The sequence below is a fragment of the Macaca thibetana genome, chromosome 2 (genome assembly GCF_024542745.1).
Source record: "Macaca thibetana thibetana isolate TM-01 chromosome 2, ASM2454274v1, whole genome shotgun sequence".
NCBI classification, from domain to species: domain Eukaryota; kingdom Metazoa; phylum Chordata; class Mammalia; order Primates; family Cercopithecidae; genus Macaca; species Macaca thibetana.
In genome coordinates, this window is record NC_065579.1 from 26,421,115 (window position 1) to 26,444,693 (window position 23,579).

At 38.3% G+C, this 23,579-nt stretch overlaps 1 protein-coding gene across 6 annotated transcripts in view; it reads left to right on the plus strand.

Moving 5' to 3' along the window:
* The window catches only part of ZNF385D (zinc finger protein 385D), a 985,910-nt gene that overhangs the window by 645,483 nt on the left and 316,848 nt on the right, over positions 1–23,579 (plus strand). The window contains exon 1 of one of the 6 annotated variants that reach the window (XM_050779488.1): positions 1,106–2,496. The exons of 4 other annotated variants lie outside the window; for them this stretch is intronic. In XM_050779488.1, the coding sequence (XP_050635445.1) occupies positions 2,475–2,496 (22 nt within the window). In that variant the 5' untranslated portion in view covers positions 1,106–2,474. Of the gene's footprint in view, positions 1–1,105; positions 2,497–2,771; positions 3,348–23,579 lie in introns of those variants that run through there. One more of the 6 variants, XM_050779490.1, reaches the window with a different exon arrangement.

The window sequence follows — 23,579 nt, forward strand, 5'->3', positions numbered from 1 at the left end:
CCATATAGATATATTTGTTTCTAGAACATGCAGTGACATTGTTTTATTGGGGGTGACTTTTACTTGAGCCATTATAAATAGCACATTTATTTGAAGAAGGAAACCTGTTGGAGAACTCTAATATAAATTCAACGAACAAATAGTAAGACAACTGTTTCTTACTCATCACATCATTGAGAAAGTTGCTTAACATCTCTGAGCCTCCGGTTCTTCATTTGTGACATCTGTAATATCCACCTTTCTATATCTCAATTTGTTAGTAATAAAGATGACATGTGAAAGTGCCTTTTAACTGTAAAATGTCATGCAAATGCAAGGGTGTTATTAATGATTAAGATAGTCCTTTAGTGTTTCAAATCTCCTATTTGAAACTCAACTCTCAATGCTTGCATCTTCCAACTACAGGAACTCAAATGGACCCAAAGCACTAACATTAAACTACAGTGCCCCCTAGCACATGTAGGAGGTCAAGGCAGCTTACAGGCTTCATGAATAGGCTCTACCACAGATGGTTCTTTTGCCTGAGGGAAGAACTATTAATTGTACTTTTGGACAATTTCCATTTGTCCAAAAGGAAAAAACATTTATGCATTTTCTTCAACACTTGCCTGTAACATTGTTTTTATTTTAATTTTTAAAAGGGAGTAAAAAAGTTAATATCCTGTACTATTTACATTTTCCTCTGGTTGCTTTAAATTAGGAGTATTTCTAAAAGAACAGTACTAGATTTATCTTAAGATTCACCGTGATGTTTCTGATTTATATTTGCTTACCTATTTTCACTCACCAAATTCTTTACAATCTAGTGTGAGAGAGGATATTGTTCATTGCACTCTTTTCACAGAGGTAGAATCGGAGTTAAGCTTTTATGCAAGATTGCACAGAAAGCTGTTATTATGAGCTTCAGCCCCCTAATTTCTATACACATTAAATCCACCAAGAGACATAGAATTGTGTAAGGAATTGCCATAGAATATTTTAATATCAAAATGTAGAAATATTTGCTATCATAGTTTTATAAAAGCCCAGATTAAAAATGTATCAATTGGGTTCTTCCATAGACTACAGTTCTTTGTTTATATTTGGTTCTTAATTTCATAAATTTTTATAGAAATTTATAAGTTCAAATGTCCCAGTACGTAAATTGGTTCCCAAAGTGATGAGTCCTTAGGAAAGGAAACGTGCTGTATGAGTTTATTTTTTCCATGTTGTGCATTTAAGTGTTAATCAGCATAGCTTTCAGGGATTTCTTTCTAATATCCTTTCCTATGTAAGATAAGGACTGCAATTCATTATACCATTGGAGGAGCCAGAGGCTTTGCTAAGTTTTGCCTTTCTTGACTGTTCATCTCAAATTTAATGGGTGTGTGTGTGTGTGTGTGTGTGTGTGTGTGTGTGTGTGTGTGTAGCTATATTAAATTGGTGACTGGACTTTAATTATGACACAATGTTGGTTGCCCTTCAGGCTAATCATCTCTCCCTTTCAGGAGGTCAAAGATCATTTCAGCCTCAGTGTGCTTTATAACTACCTACTAAGGGAGGCAGCAAATCCTGGGCAACTGAGATGTGACTTTTATCACCAGTTATTTTTCTTTATATCTTTCTATCAACATAGCTCAGGGAACACTCAAGAAATAAAAAATTACTCTTCACCAAGTACTAGCTTTCTGGGACCTGATCACTTCTAAGTGTAAACCTCTATTACCCTAGCAATGGTGCCTGGCGTTCCTTTTATTCCTCTTATATATAAACATCACAAAAAATAACAACAAACCCTCAAGCCCACAGCAAAGAGAACGCAAGCACGGCACCAGCCCTCTTCGTACTGCCGTTTTCACTTGGTAGAGGAGGTTAAATTTTGGAGAGAATGGTGGCATTCATAGGAGGGGCGGGGTAAAAGTGTTGGCTAATTTACACGTTAATGGCAGAACTCGCCTTAAGCACGTCCCTCCTGCACAGTGGTGAAATCCTCCTGTGTGCTCCCGTGTGGATCCCGAGACCCTTCTCGCTTTAAGAGAGCCTCCCGCGCCCCTCACTCCGCCCCTTCCCAAGTCTCTGGGCTCGTCAAAGCTTCCCGAGAGCCATGGTTGGTCCAGGCAGGCAATCGGAGCACCTCATGGAGCGGCTGCTAACCCAGGGTGGGGTGGGGTGGGGTGGAGGGGTCTGTTTGTAGTACTCTCAGTCCTGATGTCACAGGCGCGGCAAGGACATCGCAAGGAGGAGTCGGATTACAGTAAGGATGGGCAGTGCAGCAGGCAGCCCCAGCGCACTCTCCAGCCGCCGGGGATCTTAGCCCCGGAAAGGCAGGCTGCAAGGCGCTCAACCCGCGGAGGAGGCACGCTCTCGGCGCTCACTGCTCTCCACGCCGGGGACATTTCCACCGAATGTAGCATGAAACGGCTCTGCTCTGCGTGCCAGCCTTGGGTGAGAGCTGATGCTGAAGACAACGCGGTGGGATTCCAGCTGTCTGATTAATGAGAAACATAATGTATTTTGGTGAGTGTTCACTCTGATGATGTAATTCTGGGGGTGTCCGGCTCTTCATCAGTGCAGACAAGCCCTTAAAAAATTATTTAAGCTGCAAGAATATATTACATTGAACCTACCTCCAGTTGGCAACTGGAGGACCAAGCCGGTGCAGCCTTCAAAGCTTCCTTTGTGCCACTATTGGGGCTGTTAATTTGGCCGTGGATGAGTTTAAGTTGGAAAAGAAAAGAGACAGGGACGTTGGGGGGGGGGGGGGGGAGGCCCCAAACTTTGCCTTGATTTGCCCGAATGAAGTTGGCTGTTTTAGCTAGGTGAAGGAGAAATGGTGCAGCGTGGGAAGTCATGAGCAAACTTAATGGAATGTGAAACAAAGTTCCTATACTATTGATGCTGTGAAAGCTTAGTCAATATGAGCATTTCATTAAGCATTTGCTGTTTTTTCTTGTTCAGAGGCGGAGAAGGAAAACATTCTCTATTGAGCAGTGGTTGAGCAGCTGAGAACACTTCTCTATATCATCTCAGTGCTCTGTCTAGCTAGGAGCAGCCTAGCACAAAATGCATATTACTTTAAACCTTTAGAGGTCTCGGAGCTGTCAAATATTTGTGCAGTTTAGTGTTGTGCCACGGTAGAAACCTCAGTTAGGTTTTCACTTGAGCTGCCTGCATTTCCAGAAAGCATGTTCAGGCTTAGATCTGAGCTATCAGTTGAGCACTGGAAGTGGGCTTGGAGCTGGGCATTTGCACTCTTAACACTGCAACTTACTGCTAGTACAGGAGGCAAGCCCCTTCACTAAATAAGAAGAAGTCAAGGATAAGGACTGAATATTTGTTCGTCCTCTCTGAAGTTATGCTTTCCTTCTGTAAGTCCCATCTGGCATCATCATTTAAGGGCATCTATGTGATCTTAAAAGGTTTGATAGAGCAACTGGAGAGGGGCTAGAAATGTATCCAAGATGCAAATTCTCTGATTTCTTGATTTGCTTTCAATATTAAATCTAGAGTCTTCTTTCAGATTAAAGAGGTATTTAGATAAACTTAGGTTGGGGCACTATTAGTTTGTTGGGCATTTATTTCTGTATGTACTATTTGCTCTGTTTTGTTTCCTTTAGTCTTTGAGACATTTGAGAGAGTGTGGAAGGAACCTAAGTTCCAAAAGCTAAATGCCTTTAGTTGTCTTGACGGTTTTGATTTCCCTATAATTTGTGTCATATTAGAAAAGAAGTCTTAAAATAACTGAAAATGATTTGGAAGAAACAGTCTTCATTGCTTCACCAAATTTAAGCAGAATCTATAGTTAAAAACCATCTCTTTCCAGTGGGTAGTGATGGAGGTGGTAAGCTTGTTTATTGGCCACTATTAGACTTTATCATGCATATATTTTCATAAATGGAAAAGCTTGTAAAGATAATAAGTCTTTTGGACAAAATAAAATTTCGGCATCAGTAATGATACTGAAGGGTGATGAAATTATAATTTTAGTTTATATTTTCACCCTGTTGCAACAATTCCTTATGTGATTGTCATGAGGAAGTAGGGCCAGTTAGAATAGCAGTAAAGTCTAAAAGTACTGGTCAAAGGCCATCCATGCTGTACTGGATTATCGTGTGACTATTGGAGAAATGTTCACTGGGCTAGCTCGTGTTATTAACTGTATGCTAGTTCAGCCTCTTGTAAAGCAGAGTGATTCATAGGGTAATCAGTTTCATTGTGTAACACAAGTTTTTAATAGTACGAATTGAAATGTGATGTCCTACTTACTTCAGATGACACTCTACTCTTTGAAAGGCAAGGCTAAAGTTGCCCTCCGTGCCTTGAACATTGCCTTACCATAATTTTGGTATAAGAAATGTTTTTCTATTCCCAGAGGAAATCCTAGGTATTCAGGAATGCCGTTTCTTTCAGGGTATGCTATGCAGCTTGTCGTTCAAGCTGTTAGATATCCACAACTTTGGGAGCCCACCTGTCTCTAAAAAAAAATGTGTAGTACAAGAGCGAGGGCAAAAAGAATTAAGCAGTATACTTCAGGCATGTTAAAATTCAATAGCATCCTAATGTTTGAAAATCCTAAAGGCTATGTATGTATATATGTATGTATGTATGTACGTACACACATATATGTGTACATGTGTATGTATCTTAATGTGTTTGTGTTCAAAATTGTAGCGATTTCAGGTAATTCTTCAAAACAATGCTTTCACTTTGCAAATTGGTTGGCCATTACTTTCTTCTTCATTTTTCAACTGCAAATGCTTTATCAAGTCAGGGAGAACAGGGACAAAGGGAAAGCGATGCTGCATTCTTAGGTTTTTCTGGTGATTTGTGAGAATGGGGTAGAGGTGTCATAAGTCCTTTATTTGTGTCCCCAGCAGAGCGTGATGAAGAGCATGGTGATGCTATGGTATGGGGTGAATTGATATGAAAGCAGGATATTTACTTCCTTTATAAATCATCTGATTTGTCAGTGTTGCCCCTCCCCCCTACCCCTTCAAATATAGCTGAAGAATCACTGCCTGAATAGCCTGGCTCAGCCTATCTGCTTCAATTCATTCCTCCTTCCCCTTGGGACTGGACAACTGGACCCTGCCCTAGCTTAGTTGGAGTCAGTTTGTGTGTGTGCAAGTTGGTGGAATATGTAATATTTTCGGATCTCAAGAACAGCTCATGTTTGGAGCGTGCTGTCTCAGACTTACCAGACTAATAGAGCTTTCTAATGACTTAAGCCTCACTCTTATCTTCTATTGAGATTTTAGTGCAGTGTTTTCAATAATCGCTCATCTGTACTTCCTGTGCCATGATTTAAGAGTTTGCTGTTCAGTCACCGTGGATACTTTTGTTACTTAATCTATCGATCTTGGATCTTGCATTCACTATTTGGAGTTAAATATAAGGTTCATATGGGAGAAGGAAGCAGGGAAAATCTCAGTCAGCAAACTGAGTGTGATTTACTGTAAAAGCAAGGGAAAAATATAAATACTTATGATTTTACCCTCCCACCCCCATCAATATTTTACATAGTTAAAAATTACATGTGCCAAAGATGAATAGCCATTAATAATTTATCCAGAAATAAAAGCAAGGCAGCTGGGGGACTTCTCCCTAGATTAAGGAGAAGAGGCTGTGGGTGGTTGTCAGTACAATGGACTGAGCTGCCCAGTTACAGTTTAGTTAAGAGGACTGTGCTGGTATGAAGGGCAGGGTCTTTGCTTGAGTGCACCCTGGCGATTGCTCAGCACCTGGCAGAAGGTTGTAACTGTGCACTGTCTCCAGCTCTAAGCACCGTATGTTTGAATCGTCTCCCCCTTCCCATCTGGCCTGACACATTTCTCCACTGCTGGATAGGTGAGTCGTTGCCAGTGGTCATGTCAACCACACAGATTCCCCATGGTTGGCCAGAGAGATGCCATGTCTCACCCTTTGCCATCGGGAGAGAAAATGGGAGGCTGATGTACTGAAGAAATTCTGTGTGGGTGCATATCAGTAAGCTTTCAATTCTGAGTCAAGCAGGTAGAGACTGTGGTAAGCTTATAGCCAAGAAGGAGCTGGGGCTTGCCCCCATGATAATACTCCTAAAAAAAATGAAATGATACACCTTAAACAGAACTAAGAGGCAAATATTAGAGCTCTCCCTAAATGATACTATTAATGACATATTAATTAAACCTAGAGAAAAGGGCAGGCAAAATTTAGAAAGTGTGAATGAACCATTCAAGTTCGCTTCGGTGTTAGTTGTGGATCAACTCTCTTCATTAAAATGCCTAAGAAAAATAGGAAACACATTTGGTGGTGTGCCTGTAATAAAAAAAAAAAAACCTGAGGAAGCTTTTAGTACAACAGCTAAAAAAAAAAAAAAAAAAAAAATCTAGTAGGAAAATTCTAGGACATAACCCTATTCCCCTGCCTATAGTAGACACATTTGCACATTGTCTTAGGAAGGACTTTTGTTTTCCCCTGGAATGTTTAGAACATTCTCAAGTCAGCACTTACACTTTTGGTTGTAGCTGGACCACCAAGTTCACCTCCAAACTAGTGTGCCAGAAAAACATTTAAATGGCAAGGTTATGAGGAAGGAAATGATCAGAAAGCAGCAGGCAGCAGAGAAAAACATCTTCTTTTTTAGTGGTTTCAGTGGAAACATTTAACTCCTTCTAATTAGTTTGTACTGAGTGATCTGTTATGGAGAATTAGGTCCACTAGACTATTTCTAAACACTCAGCCAGTGTTTCTATCTTCCCAAAGCTGACAGGGGAGAGAATAATTCAGCAAGGAACTTCTATGTCTAAAGTCCCCCCTTTTAAAGCTTGAAGTCCTGACCATTATGTCTTATTACACTTAAATCTAAATTACATGCAATAAATTACTACAAAACAGGGCTGGAGAATGTAACAGGTGAATACTATCAGAAAGGGTCATGCATAAGAATCTGAAATCTAAGATAACTTTAAAAACCATAAAGATTTCTTCCTCACGACTATTCTCCTTTTAATTTCACGTGAAGTTCTTATTTTAAAAGCCAAATTCCAAATTTGATCAACATACCAGTAACATGGATTCCTTATCACACCCTTAAATTTTAAGCTAGTTTTTTAAAGACCTCCATAGTTGTTGTGATTATATGAAAATGAGATACGTTTATTTAAGGGATAAGTTCCAAAATTCATGAGCTAATGATGACTTGCAAAGTTACGCTTTCGTGGGTGACATAATTGTTCCAAAAAACAAATGAAAAATTTAAATTAGTGGTTTCTGATTTCCATTCCAGAAGATTTGGTCACAGCTGCTTTTGCCTGAACACTCCCTTGATAAGACAAGATGTATTGGTTGGTGTGTGTGTGTTTAATACTGGAATGTCAAATAGTTCCTTGTTACATAGATACTTAATATTATACTTCATTCATAGCATTTATGTATTCCTGGATCTTTTCACATCATTTGAAATGTAATACATTAAGTATTGACTTAATAAGGTAGATATTAAAGTATTTTTTAAGCACAGCTGGCTTTCAAGTTTAGCAACCATTATATACATTAGAGGTTCTAAAAATCAAGTCATAAGGATCATTTTCAAAGCTTTTCCTGCCTAAGAAAGCATGATGCTTGTATAAGCAGAAACCTATTTCTACTTTGACCTTGAGAAAGGGATGTTTCCATTTGTATGGCACTACGAAAACCATGTCAAAAAACAACAAAGGTCATAGTCCCTGCCCTCTCTCTTTCTGTCTGTCTCTCTTTAAAGAAGCCATTACATATCATTTCCCACAAAGATTAGTTTTGCAACAGCATTTCACACATGATTGGTGGCATTAAGAGAAAATACAGCATAAGAGGTGGCTAGAAATATCAAAGCTTAAAGTGGTTGAGATCATGCTTGAACCAAATTGCTAGGATTGAAAATAGGAAGATGCTCTGCTCTGTCGCAGCGTTAAAATCGTTATGAAGCAGCTGGAAGTCAGCCCTGATTGAATATGAACTCCAGGTTTACACAGCCCTTAAAATGGAAGGTATCTTCATGAAACCCTCTTGATTCCAAAACCTCAAATGCATATGAACCTGTATTAGGGCACTGGCTGGGATGTAGTGAATCTCTTTTCTTTCTTATCAATCTTTCAGTTTTTTTCTTTTTTTGCCCACATGCATTATCACATTTCTGTAAGTTGAGAGGAAAAAGAAAAGTAACCTGACCAAGGTCAGAAAGGAAATCCGCAGCAGTATCAGGATGGATGCTCACAGAAAATGCTGTCTGCCCCACAGGAAGATGGGTGCTATGGGAGCAGGAATGGGGTTGGTAGACTGAGAGTTTTTAATGGATAAATGTTGTTTAATCTATATCCTCAGCACTCTTCTTAGTGCCAGGCACTTAGAAATATGTGTTGGATGTGCAAGACTGAATGGGTGTTGGAGAGCAGAGAGGAAGGGAATCCACTTCCTCCACGCATTCCCTAAGGCTGATATTCCCTATGAAAGCTAATACTCCGGCATTGACAAGAGAAACAATCCCTTTCGTTGCTGAAACACTAGTGGGTTTTTTGTTTTTTGTTTTTTTTTTTAACCCAAGTCCTAGTAAGGACTAGGCCATAGAAATTAAATTTTAAACTAAATGTAATAAATTCCATAATCTTTTTTTCTGTTTCCAGTTGCTTCTTTCATAGGACTCTGCAGTATAAAGCTAGTGTTAACTCTATAGAATATTAAGGCCATCTGAAAAATACTTAAAATTCTATAAGATAGCAAAATTATAGTTTATAGTAACTCACCTGGTCACAATTTCAGTTTTCAGCTTCACTTTGCTTAAGTGAATTTTCTCCAGATGTTGGCATTCCCTTGCCAGCAGGCTGGGATGTGGAGAAAAGACCCTAGATGTACAAGTAGCTGAAAAGGTTTAGGAAGGTCTCCAGTTTTGAAGGTTGTCATTTATGATGGCAGAAGAAAATGAACATAATTTTGCCTACAATTTGCAGGGCTTTAGTAAAGTTGCTCTTCACACTTACCTTTTTTCATATTCAAGCATTTTGCTGATGAGGGAAAGTAGTTGCAGCAGATTGCTCTGAGGATAAAAATGCAATAAGGAATGTAAATGTACTTTAATAAACATGATCCCTTATACTTGTATAGCAATTTGCATTTTTCAAAATGTGTCAACATTTTGCTTTTTTTATCTTCAAAATGACCCATTGTGGGAAGTAGACGAAATATAATTATTCCTATTTTTAGGTGAGGAATTTGAGCCCCAGATGACTGACACAACTTTCTCAAGGTCACAAAGCTGGTGACTGTTAAGGTGTAGACTCTATGTCAGTACTTCTGAGACTTACTTCAGGGCTCTTTACAATGGAGAATGGGGGTAGGGAGATATTTTTATGAATGGAAGATTATTTGTAATAGTAATACTCGAAAACATTCTCCAGCTAATAGCTAGAGAAATGAGTCAAATAATTGGGATCCAATACGTGTTTGTGTTTTGACTTGACTTTGTGAAATCACAATTCATAACAGAAATCTGAACATAATTTATAATTTTATTCTGCCTTGTCTTTTTACGTCAAATCATTAATAGTCAGAAAATATGAATTCTGCTTAGAAGGCATGCATCAGTGTTATGGGGCTGAATGTTTGTGTGCCCCTTTTCCGAATGCATAAATTGAAGCCCTAATTCCTAATATGATAGTATGGAGGTGGGGCCTGTAGGAGGTAATTAAATTTAGATGAAGCCATTCGGGTGGAACCCTCAGGATGGGATTAGTGCCCTTATAAGAAGAGGAAGATGTGAGAGCTTCCTCTGTCCACCATATGAGGCTATAGCAAGAAGGTAACTGCTGCAAGCCAGGAAGAAAGCCTAAGCAAAACCAAACCAGGCCTACACCTTGATCTTGGACTGCCCAGCCTCCAGAACTGGGAGAAATAAATGTCAGTTGTTTAAGCCCTCCAGTCTGTGGTATTTTGTCATGGCAGCCAGAACAGACTAAGACAGTTGGCCTCAGGCAGGAAGGATCCAGGCTTTCTCTACTGCCTCAGTTTCTCTAGTATCTATATTTAGTATAGATATTAAAGCTTATATTAATTGTATACTTATACTAATTGTATATTAATTGTATGTTTTTGCTGTCTCACTATTTAACTCAATGCTTATGAAAAATTTTGAAGTTATCTGTGCTACGAACTCTTTGATATTTACAGTGACCCCATCTCCACCATTTGTTCAAGATTGAATCCCAGTCTAGTCTTTATTCCATGACTGATAAGTAGGAAAAAGGCCTACTTTTTCCTACTCTTCCTTTCAGTATCGCTGTGTCTTCCTTTCAGTATTGCTGTGTCCTTGGGAAAGTCATCTCACATTTTTGATGTTTTGTTTCTTTGTAAAATAATAATAATAATGTTTCTCATGGTTCTATTTGGAGGACTAAAATATGTTATACACATAAAAGTGCCTAGCACTGGAAAGTACATGGTAAACAGTGAGTTAAGTTTAATTCTTTATTTCTTTTTTTCCAACTCATATACAAATGTATGAAAATTGAGAAAAGTGATTTTGCCTGTTGGAGTCAAACTAGGAACCATGCTTAGTAAATTACATAGAAATAATTTAATGTAGATAATTTGGTATCTAGGTGATAGAAGCCACATGGGGAATGGTGAGACAATTCATAGAGTAGCAATAGCAAGAAACTAATAGTTATAGATGGAAACACAAGAGATAGAATCCTGAAGGCTGGGGCCCAGGGCCTCCTGGCAGGAGCTGGAATCGTAGAGGGGATCCCACATTACACTCAGAGAGAGACAGAAAAATACCTTGGTTTCTCCCATTCTGTTGCCCTCCAATCCATTGTTTTCTGCCTCTCATTGGCAGAACTGAGCCAAGGCCAACTAAGGTGGCCTGGGAAATGTATCCTCCAGGTTTTAACCTCTACCTCTGCAGCTTAGAGGAAGAGCAAGAACAGATCTCAGGACAAATTGGCCAAAGACCTGCAGGGAGATCTTATCCCTGATCTATAAGTAGCAATTTAAATGGGAGAGTATTTCTGCAAAGCCACCTCAAGTATCAGTGAGCGTTTGGTTGGGGAAGATACACTTAACATGGAAAGGAAGTATGGTTCAAGAGCTTTCAGCAGCTCTTCACCAATCCTCCTTGTTCAAGTAGGTCCTTTGTCGCTTTCTGGTAGTGTGGCTTTGGACAAATTAGTGAATCTTTCTTTGCATCAGTATTAAATATAATCAGTTAAAAAGTCTGACAGTGAAGTTTAATGAAATTTGAATACAAACTTTATAATCTGCAAAGCACTGTATAAATGGGCCTTGTTATGAAGGTGTGAAAAACCAAGTGAATTAGTAAAAGAAGTGGGGAGTTTGAAAAATAACAATTTGGAAATAAATGTTCAGCTTTGCAGTTTAACATTCCAGCAGAGATTTCTGAGGACATTGAGAGAAGCATTTGGTTACTTCATCAAATAGCCTCTTGTATTGTGGTTTAAATATACCTTAGAGGCCACATCTAATCTATTCTTTGTCATTATTCTATACCAGTGGGAAAGTTCAGACTGAGAGGCAGGAAGAGAAAGTGAGCAGGGCAGGAACCCTGAGATTCCATGCCCCATACTCTTTCCCCTCCAAGACTCTAATGGGGATAGACATATTGAAAACCGAGAGAGTTTATTAATGTTGCTTAGGAAATGAAGAGGAATTCGGTATTGATTTTTATCTATACCTCCATGTGTTGCTGTACTTTTAAAGACAGATTTCTTTGGCTGAATGGACCTACTACTAAAAAAAAAAAATCAAGGCAAAATATTCTGCTCCTGTATAGAATTATTAGGATTTCTATCAAGGTCTGCTTGTAAAGTCCTGTGACAATTTACAACTTACGACGCTCTTGTTTTGAGGTACCACCACCGTAACTGCAGGGAAGCGTTTCCCTTGCAGCACACAATATGGAAGTCACCGTTACCATCAGGCGTTTTAATTAGCTGCCCTGAGGAATGGAGGGCTATAGCTTAGAGGTCTGTGGGCATTCTTAGGATTTGTATCCTAAGAAAAATGTATCAGTTACAAGGTAAATTGGAAAGCAGATTAATTTTTTTTCCTTTAAAAGAAAAGTTGTGTAGGATCCTAAATACTAACCTGGTGAATCACTTTGTTTATGGTATCCATCTGGTTTTTTTCTTACTTTTAAATCAATAAGTACAAATACTGTAGTGAGAAGCTCAAGGCATGACCTTTATGGACCTCTTGGTTTCCTTTGAGAATTCTCATCTGCCCTTTGTGAATAGCCCTGATGCTGGTAGGTGATAACCGGTGATGTGGCCACTGCTCCCAGAAGAGGAATTGAATATGGGCTGAATGCCTGCCTGTGCCAGGCGCTGCCATGAGTTATTCCATTGGTACCTCACCACCAGCCTTAAGGGGAATATCAGTGGACCTAAACCTTGGCTGTACAAAAGAATCACTTTGGGAACTTTGAAATGATACTAATGTCAAAGTGCTGTCACAGTCCATTATAACTAAATTCTCTAAAGGTGGAGCCAGGCATCTGCATTTTCATTTAATACCCCTCAGTTAATTATGAAGGACAGCCGGAACTGGCAGTCCAATTGGACCACTGAGATGGGAAACTTTAACCATTTTACAGAAAGCATCCTGAGGCCCTAGGAAGTTCCAGATTGCCCCAGGTCACCTCGGCAGCAGTTGGCTGGGTCAGGATTCCAGCCCAAGTCAGTCTGAGTCCAAAGCCTGGGTTCTTTCCCCACAACACGTTGTCTCCTCTCACGGAAATCAGTGTATGGCATGAAGTGTGGGCCTGGTTACACATTGCCTGTGCTGCCCATCCCTGGTTTCCACAGTGAACATCCCTAATGGCTAGGAACCCTTCCTTTCTACTTGGGATCCTTTATAGAGCTGGTACCCAAAAGAAGTCCATATTACAGTAGTTGATTCAGGATCACAGTAATAGAGTTCTGGAAAGGATTTTGAAATCTTGCTTCCCAAAACTTAGTGTTTGTACAAATTACCTGAAGATTATATTATAATATAGGTCGTGATTCAGTGGGTCTGAGATGTGGCCTAAGATTCTGCCTTTCTAACAAGCTCCCAGATGTTAAATGTTCCTGGTCCACCCACTGATCACACTTTGAGTAGTTACGCTTTAGAGACCAGTTAGATGAGCTACCACTTTATGCACATGTGGGAAATCAGGTCTAAGTTTCCAACCTAAGCATACTTATTTATTCTACAAGACACCACATGGTCCATGGTTTGAGCTCCAATTATGGTGACCAATGATTCCATGTTGCCTAGGACTGAGAGGGTTTTCAGGATGTTGGACTTTCAGCGTCAAAACAGAAAGTCTCATGTGTACGAGGATGAACTGGTCACTCTAGTTTCTGTAGACTGAATTTGAACCTTAGCTTCAACTCTCAAGAGTGGGGAGAAGTTGGGCAAACAACTTGATCTCTTTGAGCCTCAGTTTCTTAATCTGTGAAGCAGGAATAATAAAGGATACTCTCTAGTGTATTGGTAAAGATGAACTTAAATGGCATATGGAAAGCACTGGAAACGCTGTCACAAGGTTCGCTTTCAGTAAATGTTCACAGTGGTTATTGCTGTTTATATACCTGACTCGGTACTCCCTTCCATTACTGAAAAGAAGAAGAAATACCCCAAGATCAAGTGCAGGTGACCATGGATCATCTTTATTGCATCATCTCTGTACAAGGAGGGCAGCTTTTAAATCATCTCCTGCCCTTGTTATGATGGGCAAGCTGTAATGAAGTCATTCTTCATTGTACACTTTGCCTACCCCGAACATCAATACTAACGTTTTTTTGTTTGCTGCTTAGGGAAAGAAAGGCCTGGCTAAGACTTTGCCACCTTGGGACATTCCGATCTGGCCCCTCATGTTCCTGTCGACCTTGTTTATCCATTAGTGTTTCTCTGAGCTCTGTAACAACTTATGAGGGCGGCTGCAGCTAATGATTGTGCCTTCCATCTCCTGACCCGTCATTGTGTTAACAATCGATATCCTTAAAACAACACACACAGACAAGGCAGCTCCTCCACCGCAGCTTCCACTAAAAATGTCCGTGGAGAGAAAAAGAGAAAAACATTTAACTCATGCACTTCCTAGCACAGAGCGTGGCACAAGAACATCGGATTCATAAATGTTTATGGAGTGTGATAGCAAGCTGTGGGAATCTCTCTCTGATGCAAGTGACTTTTCAGTAGTGACCTTGGGCTCTACTTCCTCTTGCTCAATTGGATGGTGTTGAGAGAAAGAGGCTGGCTTTGCCAGTCACCACCCAGGAAAGTCAATTCACTCACCTCCTGTCAAATGCCATACACTTCTCAGAGCATGTAGTCGCCTAGATATGTGATAATTAGTTGGGAAGCAAAGTGCACTTTTGTTTTTCTATTATCACTAGTAAGTGGGGCAGCTACAAGCAGTAGATTATTCCACAATAGATGTCACTGGGCCTGAACTGCTGCCGACCAGTATTTTAAATAAGAAAACAAATGAGCGACAAAGCAGAAGCTACTCTTGCTTTCTTTAAGTATAAAGGCAATTGCAGAAAGGATCCAACATAATCACACTTTTGTTTATTTCCATTTTAGAGGTAAAATTGGGAGACTTTTGTCTGTTCTCAACACTGCTTGCTGTAGTTAAAGCCTTCTGAAAGGGGTTAAACACAAGGGGCCAAAGTCTCCATTTCATGGATAGAAAAATAGAGGCCAAGTGATTAGTAAATGTTCATATTTGGCTCTTATTAATACTCAAATTAAACATTAAAACCCAGGTCCTGAGACAGTCATGTGAATTTGGGTGGATTGTCCTGAGCCTCAGCTTCTGAATCAGTTGAGATAATAATGGCAACTCACCCTACCTCACAAGGCAGGGCTGTAACTTACTAATAATAGCTAAGATTTAGTAAGCGCTTAGTCCCTGACAGCCATTTTTATAAGTACGGCAACCCAAGCAGTCTTCACAACAGCCCCGTTATGGAAGAATTATCAGTATTCCTGTTTTTAGTTGGGAAAACCAAGGTACAGTGACATTAAAATGAGACTAAAATCAGTGGCCAAGTCAGGTCATACCCAAGATGTCTGGCCACATAACACAGACCACCTCACCACACCTTTCTATGTGACCTTGAGTAAATTCCAGTCCCTGACAACTCAAACCTAGGAATGTATTCTCACCATTCAAATAGAGCAGCAGTGTTTTGAAGAAGGCAACAAACTAACAAGAGAACCAATGCACGAACAAAACTCCTCTCAGTGTACAAGCCAAGCAGCCACCTGGCAGGTGGGGCCTGAGGCTGAGATCAGGGAAAGATTCCAGGTCCCTTTCAGAAAGTCTGCACAGGGCAGGAGATATAAAATCCTGTTCATGGAACATACAGCACCGAACCCTGTAATTCTCCAAAATTGTGACTTACAAATAATGCTAATCACAGTAATGGCTGTCTATTTTTACTTGAGTGCTATGAGCTAGGAGATGTGCTATGATGTTTACCTGTGTGAGTTTGTGCCTGACAGAAGAACCATACTCTTCCAAATGGAACGACAGGCTTCTTTCTTACTCTCTTCTTCCTGGGCACATCAGGCAATGTGCCACATGTGCAGTGATCCTTCTTATCAGATAATAATCCAAACATCTTTTAGACCCTTGGAGCACAGAAACTGAGAGAGAACATGTACGCTTTGAATATGTTCAATAGAATATTTTTGTATTTTTTGAAAAAGTAATACATGTACAGTTTTTAAATTATTATAAAAGTATAAATAGTGAAAACTAAATCCCCCCCCCAACCACCACAGGTGCATTTTGTTGTATTTGAGAGACTAAATTCTATGGAAGGGAGTGTGTATATATTTTGTATGTATATATATCTATCTTATGTGTATATATATATATATTTCTATATCCCCCTCTTGTTTATACATGTAATGGAAGTATCCTATGTACCTTGTTTTGCATATTGTTTTATGTATCATATACTGATTCTTATTCTTTTTATTTTATGGCTGCATGGTATCTAATGATTTATTTTGCTGGCCTTTAAAAACATAAGTTATTTCTATTATTTTACTAGTAAAAACAATGACTATCATAGTGCATAATAATTCTTTGTCACATGGACACACGTATCTATCTATAGAAGTGGGATTGCTGTCCCAGCATTTTAGGAGGCCAAGGCGGGCGGATCACTTGAGGTCAGGAGTTCAAGAACAGCCTGGCCAACATGGTCAAACTCTGTGTCTACTAAAAATACAAAAATTAGCCAGGCGTGGTGGCAAGCGTCTGTTATCCCAGTTACTCAGGAGGCTGAGGCAGAAGAATCACTTGAACCCAGAAGGCAAAGGTTGCAGTGAGCCGAGATCATGCTACTGCACTCCAGCGTAAGACTCCACCTCAAAAAAAAAAAAAAAAAAAGAAATGGGATTGCTTGGGCAAAGCATATTTAATCCTCATGCTTATTGCTAAAATACCCTATGGAAATTTTTTGTTGATCAATTTCTACATATATTTCTATCATTAAAAAGTAGAATAGTTTCTTTTAAACTAACAGACTGCCTTGAAGACCTCTTAGAGCATGGATTTGTAGGATAGAACAACATGAAACAGCTTCCTGCTTTTTTGTCCTTGCTCTCCCCTCCCCAGCATACTTCTCTATTTCACTTCTATTGTGCTAATTCCATATGGATGTTATCTCATTATTCAAAAAAGCAGTGGTGCCATGAAATTGAAAGATGACCTGCGCTTTACAAATGGGGATAAATGCAACAAGAAGAATGCACTTTGTAAGTGAAATTTTACCCTTCTGCTTCAAAACCAGAAGGCTGATCCTTGAAAGATCTCTTAAGGCAGTTATAAAACCAAAGGTAATTTTAAATACAGTTGGAAATTTTCTTTTTTAAACAGTCGTTGGGCATTAAGAGACAAAACCACATTTGTATTATTCCACATTTCAGTAATTCTTTCTTCTATTTCTAATTCCATATTTTTTTAAAAAATGATTTTTTTATTTAGCACACAATAGGCTTAGAAATAAACTGGAGTATCTATAGCATGTCTTTATGGTAAAACAGGAAGCTGTCACGTTTATTAAGGAAAGAAAATTTCCAAGCAGTGATTATGTCACCATCTATTGAGCTCTTGAGCTATTTACAAACATGCACTCATTTACTCCTTAAAGCAAGGTTGTTGTTTTAATGACTAGATGTCATTATCTCTATTTTACAAAAAAGGCAATTTCAGGAAGCTTAGAAGGTTAAGTTTCCCACCAGGTAAGAGGGAAATAAATTGAAAATGTCATGCAAAGGATTCAGTCCAGGACTTTCTGAGTAGACAACTTGAGTGCCAAAATACTGACACTCCTCTTTGGTATTTTCTGTCCGGCACACAATTCTTGGGCCACTTCTGTGGAATCTTGGTAGGAGGGACATTTATGTAAAGTGGAAGTGCTCATTTTCCCAGCCCTTGCTGTTAGAGTCTTCAGGACAATTACTGCAATCCCTGCTAAAGTATGAACAATACTGAGAGCCCAATCCTACAAGAAAGACTGTGAGGAGGACAAGGCAACCAGCTTTTCTCTTGTGTTGGAGGAATATTCTCCAATTACCTGCTGTCGCTTTGTATGTGCCTTGCCGTTCCCAGAGATGTCGAAGCAATGAAAATTAAGTGAAGGAAAGCAGTCAATCACTGCACTTAATGATATGCTAATTAGAAATGCTGTGTAGAAATCAGTCTAGTGTCCTAATTTACATCCCCTTTGTTCATTGAGTCATTTAATGTTCTCCCCCATCCTTGTGACTGTGTAGGCATTTTGTAATATCCAATAGAAGAATTTTATATATACGTGGCACCTTGGAATCACATCTGACATCTTTATATGTAAGGATGTCACCTTATAATTTCACCTTCTGTTTAAGATAAGAAAAATGAAGATTAACAAATTTAATTGCCTAGCCTGAATAAGCAACCAGTAGTGAGTGGTACAGTTAGGGCCACCTAGAATTCAGATCTGTTGACTACTTCCTAGTACTGTTTGTTCTCCTAGGGATATAAGGGATGGTCATTGGTTCATCATCTTATTGTTTCTTCACAACACTTCTAGGAGATGAGTATTATCCTCTTCATTTTACAGATTAAAAAAACTGACATTAAGTTACTTTCCCAATGTCATATAGAGTGTGGAGGAACAAGAAGTTGAATCTTTGCTTACTGGATTCAAACCTCCAGCCTGCCATTATTTGCATTAGGTTTGAATGTGGGTGGATCTCTGCACTTTGGCAGCGTCTAAATGAATTCAGAGATCCCTCCCAGCCCTAAAATTTCCTGATCCTACATAGCTGTGGGGATAAAAGGGTAGAACTTGTTGGAGCAATAAATCACTGCAGCCCACACGAGTCCCAAAGGCATGATCAAGTCTCCCTCATTCCATTCCTCACTGTCAGCAGTGTGCATCATTTATCTCTAGTAAATGCAATAATCATCCCTAATGAGTTTCCTGACTTGATTCTCTTGTGCTTCCACCTCAAACAAAACTTCGCTGTCCCATGGTATAGCTACAGACAAGCTAATCCCACAATACAGAGACACATATGAAAATGCCTTCAAGGTTTCTTATTTCCTGATACGTAGAGTCCAAATTTCTTATCTAGGTGATCAGTGCAGCTCAGGTTTTGGCTCAAATTTACCTTGAAGTTTTATTTTTACAAAACCCTCCTTACCTCATCCTCAGGTCCAGCCCTGCAGAATCACTCCTCATTTCTTAACCTTCTGTGTCTTTACCTCATGTTGTCCATCTTACTTGATGCATAGATTTTTTTTCCACTGTATTTCCAAAAATGTAAACACTCACTTCCATTCACTGTTAGTCTCCTCTGTCTTTGAAATATCTTATATAAGAGCATATAAATCTCACAAATTCATCAATAAGGTTCATTGCAAATGGCACCTTCTTTAGAATGACCATCTAAAATAAAAGTTTAAAAAAAAAGAAAAATGAAAACATCCTTATAAAAAGAGTAATTATTCTTTTCTCTGAATTTCCATGTTTCTCAAACATATCTGAAAAAAAAAAAAACCCTGAGTGTTCTAGGTTTCCTACTGCCTAGTCTGGATCTACTCAATCAGAATCTTCATGGATAGAGCCCAGGAATCAATATTTTCACAAACTCCTCCCTAATTTAATATCACAAGATTGTTGGCTCTCTATAAGTTAATGTATAAGCATAATGCAATTGCATTCAAAATACTAATAGTATTTGATCTTGAACTAGGCAGAATGACACTATAATTTATCTGAAAGAAGAAACATAAGTGAATATTCTCTGAAATTATGAAAAAAGAGTGTTCTGATAGGGGAAACATATTCTAAAATATACCAAAAAACCATAATAATTAAATAATTTGGTATTGAATAATAGACAAATATGAAAACCATATTAGAACATTAGGAAGTAAATCTCAATACTTTTGTTTATGGGGATTTAGGTTATGATAAAAATGATATTTCAATTCACTGGTGAAACAAACTCTTAAATAAATAGGGGACAACTGGATATACATTTAGACAAATAAATAAAGTGGATTCCTATTTCACTTCTTACACTGAAATAAATTGAAGATTGAACAAAGATTCTAACATAAAAATTTAAGCTATAAATACATAGAAGAAAGCAAGGGTGAATGAATTTATACACTTGCAGTGGAAAGTCTTTGTAATCAGGACACAAACCCAGAATTACAAAAGAGAAAAATGACAAATTTAACTACATAATATTAATAACTTGTGCTTGGAAAAATAATTCATAAATTAAGTTTAAAAAGAGACAAAGTTCGAAAGCAGTATTTACAACACCAATGTCAGACACATGGCTAATTGTATTCATTAACAAAGAGCTGATAAGAATCAATAAAGATAAACAACGAAGAAAAATTGATGAAGAATATGAACAACCATTGACAAGCTTATTCTAAAGTTTCTATGGAGAGGCAAAAGACCTAGATAGCCAACATAATATTGAAGGAGGACAAAGTTGAAGAACTGACACTACCCTACTTCAGAGCTTACTATAAAGCTACAATAATCAAGATATTGTGGTATTGGTGAAAGCATAAACAATACGTCAGTAGAACAGAAGAGAAAGTTCAGAAATAGACTGACGTAAAGATAAGCAACTGGTCTTTGACAAAAGATCAAAAAATATATAATGGAAAAAGTCTTTTCAAAAAATGGTGCTGAAACCAATGGACATCCACTTGGAAAAAAAAATGAATTTAGACAAAGACCTTATACTCTTCACAAAAAGTAATTCAAAATGGATCACAGACATAAATGTAAAATGCAAAATAAAACTCCTGGAAAATGACATAGAAGAAAATCTAGAGGACCTTGGATTTGGTGATGACTTTTTAGATGCAATGCCAAGCCATGATCCATGAGGGAAGGAACTGATAAGCTGGACTTCATCAAAATTTTAAACATTCTGCTGTGAAAGACACTATAAAGAGAATAAGAGTCGAGCCACAGACAGGGAGAAAATGTTTGCAAAAAGTATTTCTGATAAAGGACTGTCATCCAAAATATACAGAGAACTCTTCAAGGTCAAGAATAAGAAAACAAACAACCTGATTAAAAAGTGGGCCAAAGACTTTAACAGACACTTCACCCAAGAAGATATACAGATAGAAAATAGGCATATGAAAAGGTGTTCCACATCATGTATCATTAGAGAAATATTAAAACAACAATGAGATATTACTGCACACCTATCGGAACAGTCAAAATCCAGAACATTGACAACACCAAATGCTGGCTAGAGTCTGGAACAACAGGAACTCTCATTCATTGCTGCTGAGAATACAAAATGGTATAGGCACTTTAGAAGACAGTTTGGCAGTTTCTTACAAAACTAAACTTCTTTTTACCATATGATCCAGGAATCATCTTTCTTGGTATTTACCCCAAAGAAACTGAGAACTTGTGTCTACACAAAAACCTGAACATGGAAGTTTATAGCAGCTTTATTCATAAGTGCCAAAACTTGGAAGCAACTAAGATGCTCTTCAGTAGGTAAATGGATTAACTGTGGTATATCTACATGATGCTATATTATTAAGCACTAAAAATAAATGAACTAGCAAGTGAAGAAAAGGCATGGTGGGACAGTAAATGCATATCAGCAAGTGAAAGAATCCAATCTGAAAAGGCTACATACTGTATTATTCCAACTACAGTTGACCCTTGAATGACATGAGTTTGAACTGTGTGGGTTCATTTATGTGTGGCTTTTTTTCTATCAAATTCATATTCAAAATACGGTATTAGTGGGATTGCCAGAGGTTATGGTAGGACAAGGGATTAATAGGCAGAATACAGAGGATTTTTAGCACAATGAAACTATTCTGTATGTTGCTGTAATGAAGGATATGACATTACACATTTGTCCGAACCTACATAATGTACAATACCAAGAGTGAACCTTAATGTACTCCATAAACTCTGGGTAGTTATGACATGTTAATGTAGGTTCATCAATTGTAACAAATGTACCACTGTGGTGGAGGATGTTGGTAACAGGACAGGCTATGAATGTGTGAAGGCAGTGGGTATATGGAACTCTGTATGTTCCCATTCAATATGGCTGTGAGCCTAAAACTACTCTAAAAAATAAAGTCTATTAAAAAAAAGAAAAGGAACAAACACCTTACATATAAAGAAATATGTATTGCCAATGAAAATGCACTTAACTTCATAATAACAAAATGTAAATAAAAATAATAGAATATATCTAGTCCTTCACTTAATGGATTGGTAAATTTTTAAGAATTGAACAAATGTTTAAGTGTTGGCTGTGGGAAGGGCCATTCTTAAATACCATTATACGAAGGAAATACATTTTTGCAAACTCTGCACAAAGTGACTTGATCATATTTATATATGAATATATATTTTACAGCATGTACTCTTTACCCTAATAAGCTTTTTAGTAGGAATATACTGTATATTCCCAAAAGGTTACTTAGACCTATCATTAAAGATATTAATGCATTGTTAGTTTTTAAAGCACAAACCGGAAACAACAAAAGTGAAAATCAGTAGGAAAAGCATTAAGTAAAATTATGATGCATCCAAAATGCTGGAATAGGGTGCAACCATGAACAAAATAAGCATATCTGTATTTTGTGATGTGGGAAAAAAAATCTACACTATAACAGCACATAATGAAAGTAAGGCCCAAAAGGATAAAAAGAATCCTTTGGGGAGAAAAAATTTAAGAAGGCTTTTTGATAGCTACGCTACTATAAGCATGTGCATTTCTAAAAAGAAAGGTAAGAACTCATGAGCAGTTGTTAGACTTGGAAGTAGGAATTGCACTTTTTTTCTTTTACATCATTTTGTGCAGCTTGAATGTGGCACTGGGTCAGGGGTTTAGATCTCCTTTGTTCACTGCTCTATCATTAGCATTAGACAGTGCCTGGCACATAGTAGATGCTCTAAACTGAATGTGGAATTATTGTTTATTTTTTTTCTCATCAAGGGTTAGTTATCTGGCAACGGATTATGAGCCACTTTTTGTTCAGTTGTTTGTATATCTCTGCATTTACAAGGATAATAAATGTATTCGTTTAAAATGGCTTAAATATGTGCAAAAGCTTCCCAGGTGGTTCTTTTGCCCACACAATGTTGGAGAGCATAGTTGGGCATCATCTTTTCCCCTGTTGGGAACTGTTTCAGATTCCAGGTCAGATGTTTGTGGTTAAGGCTCATCTGTGTTTTTAGGTAGCAGACTTCTCAGAGTCATCGCTGGTATAATGCTGAGAAATGATTTTGATCCTACGTTCTGTAGTCAGGTTGTCCAGTTTCACTCCCATTTCTTGTGCCTATAAGGTGAAAGACCATGGTCAAATCCCTGGATGCGTGTGTCTGTTTCTTCTTAGGTTGTTCTTAAATGAGATAATGTGTGTTGTCTGTATAATCCAATGTTAGTTGCACTAGGAAAAGAGTTAGATGGTAGCATTCTATTATCTAGCAGGGAGTGTTGTAGTAATTAAAAGATAAGTGAGTGAAGGAAGAATGAATAAATAGATGAATGAAGTCCACGCATTGTGAAAGCAGGTCTGGAGTAGGTTGCTCCTGCATTCCAGCAGCTCTGGCGGGAATTTAATAAAAAGTCATTTGGTGATTTATTTCACACTGGGTATACGATTAATCCCTTTCTAGATACAAGGAGCTGAGTTACAACTGTAGGCCTAGTTTCTGGCAGATATCCTGAGTGATGTCATCCCCCTGGGTTATTAAGGTATTCTCTGTTTTTTGCCCTAGCTTTCTGGGCTTTTGCTGTCTTTCTAAACCTCTCATTTTCTTTTTGAGCCAGATTTTCCACCTAGTCAATTGACAGCCCAATTCAAGATTGGATTCTGAGAGATTACAGAAACCCAGTCTAGTAAGTCACTGGATGAGCCCAACCTTATCTTTAAAGTACCTTGTGGGGAGAGGGAAACCTCAATTCTAGTGGAGTTCCTCAGAGTTGATAATATTGCCAAAGTCCTTAAGTCACACTGCCTTCCACTGCTTGTAGAAATGACAGTTTTATCT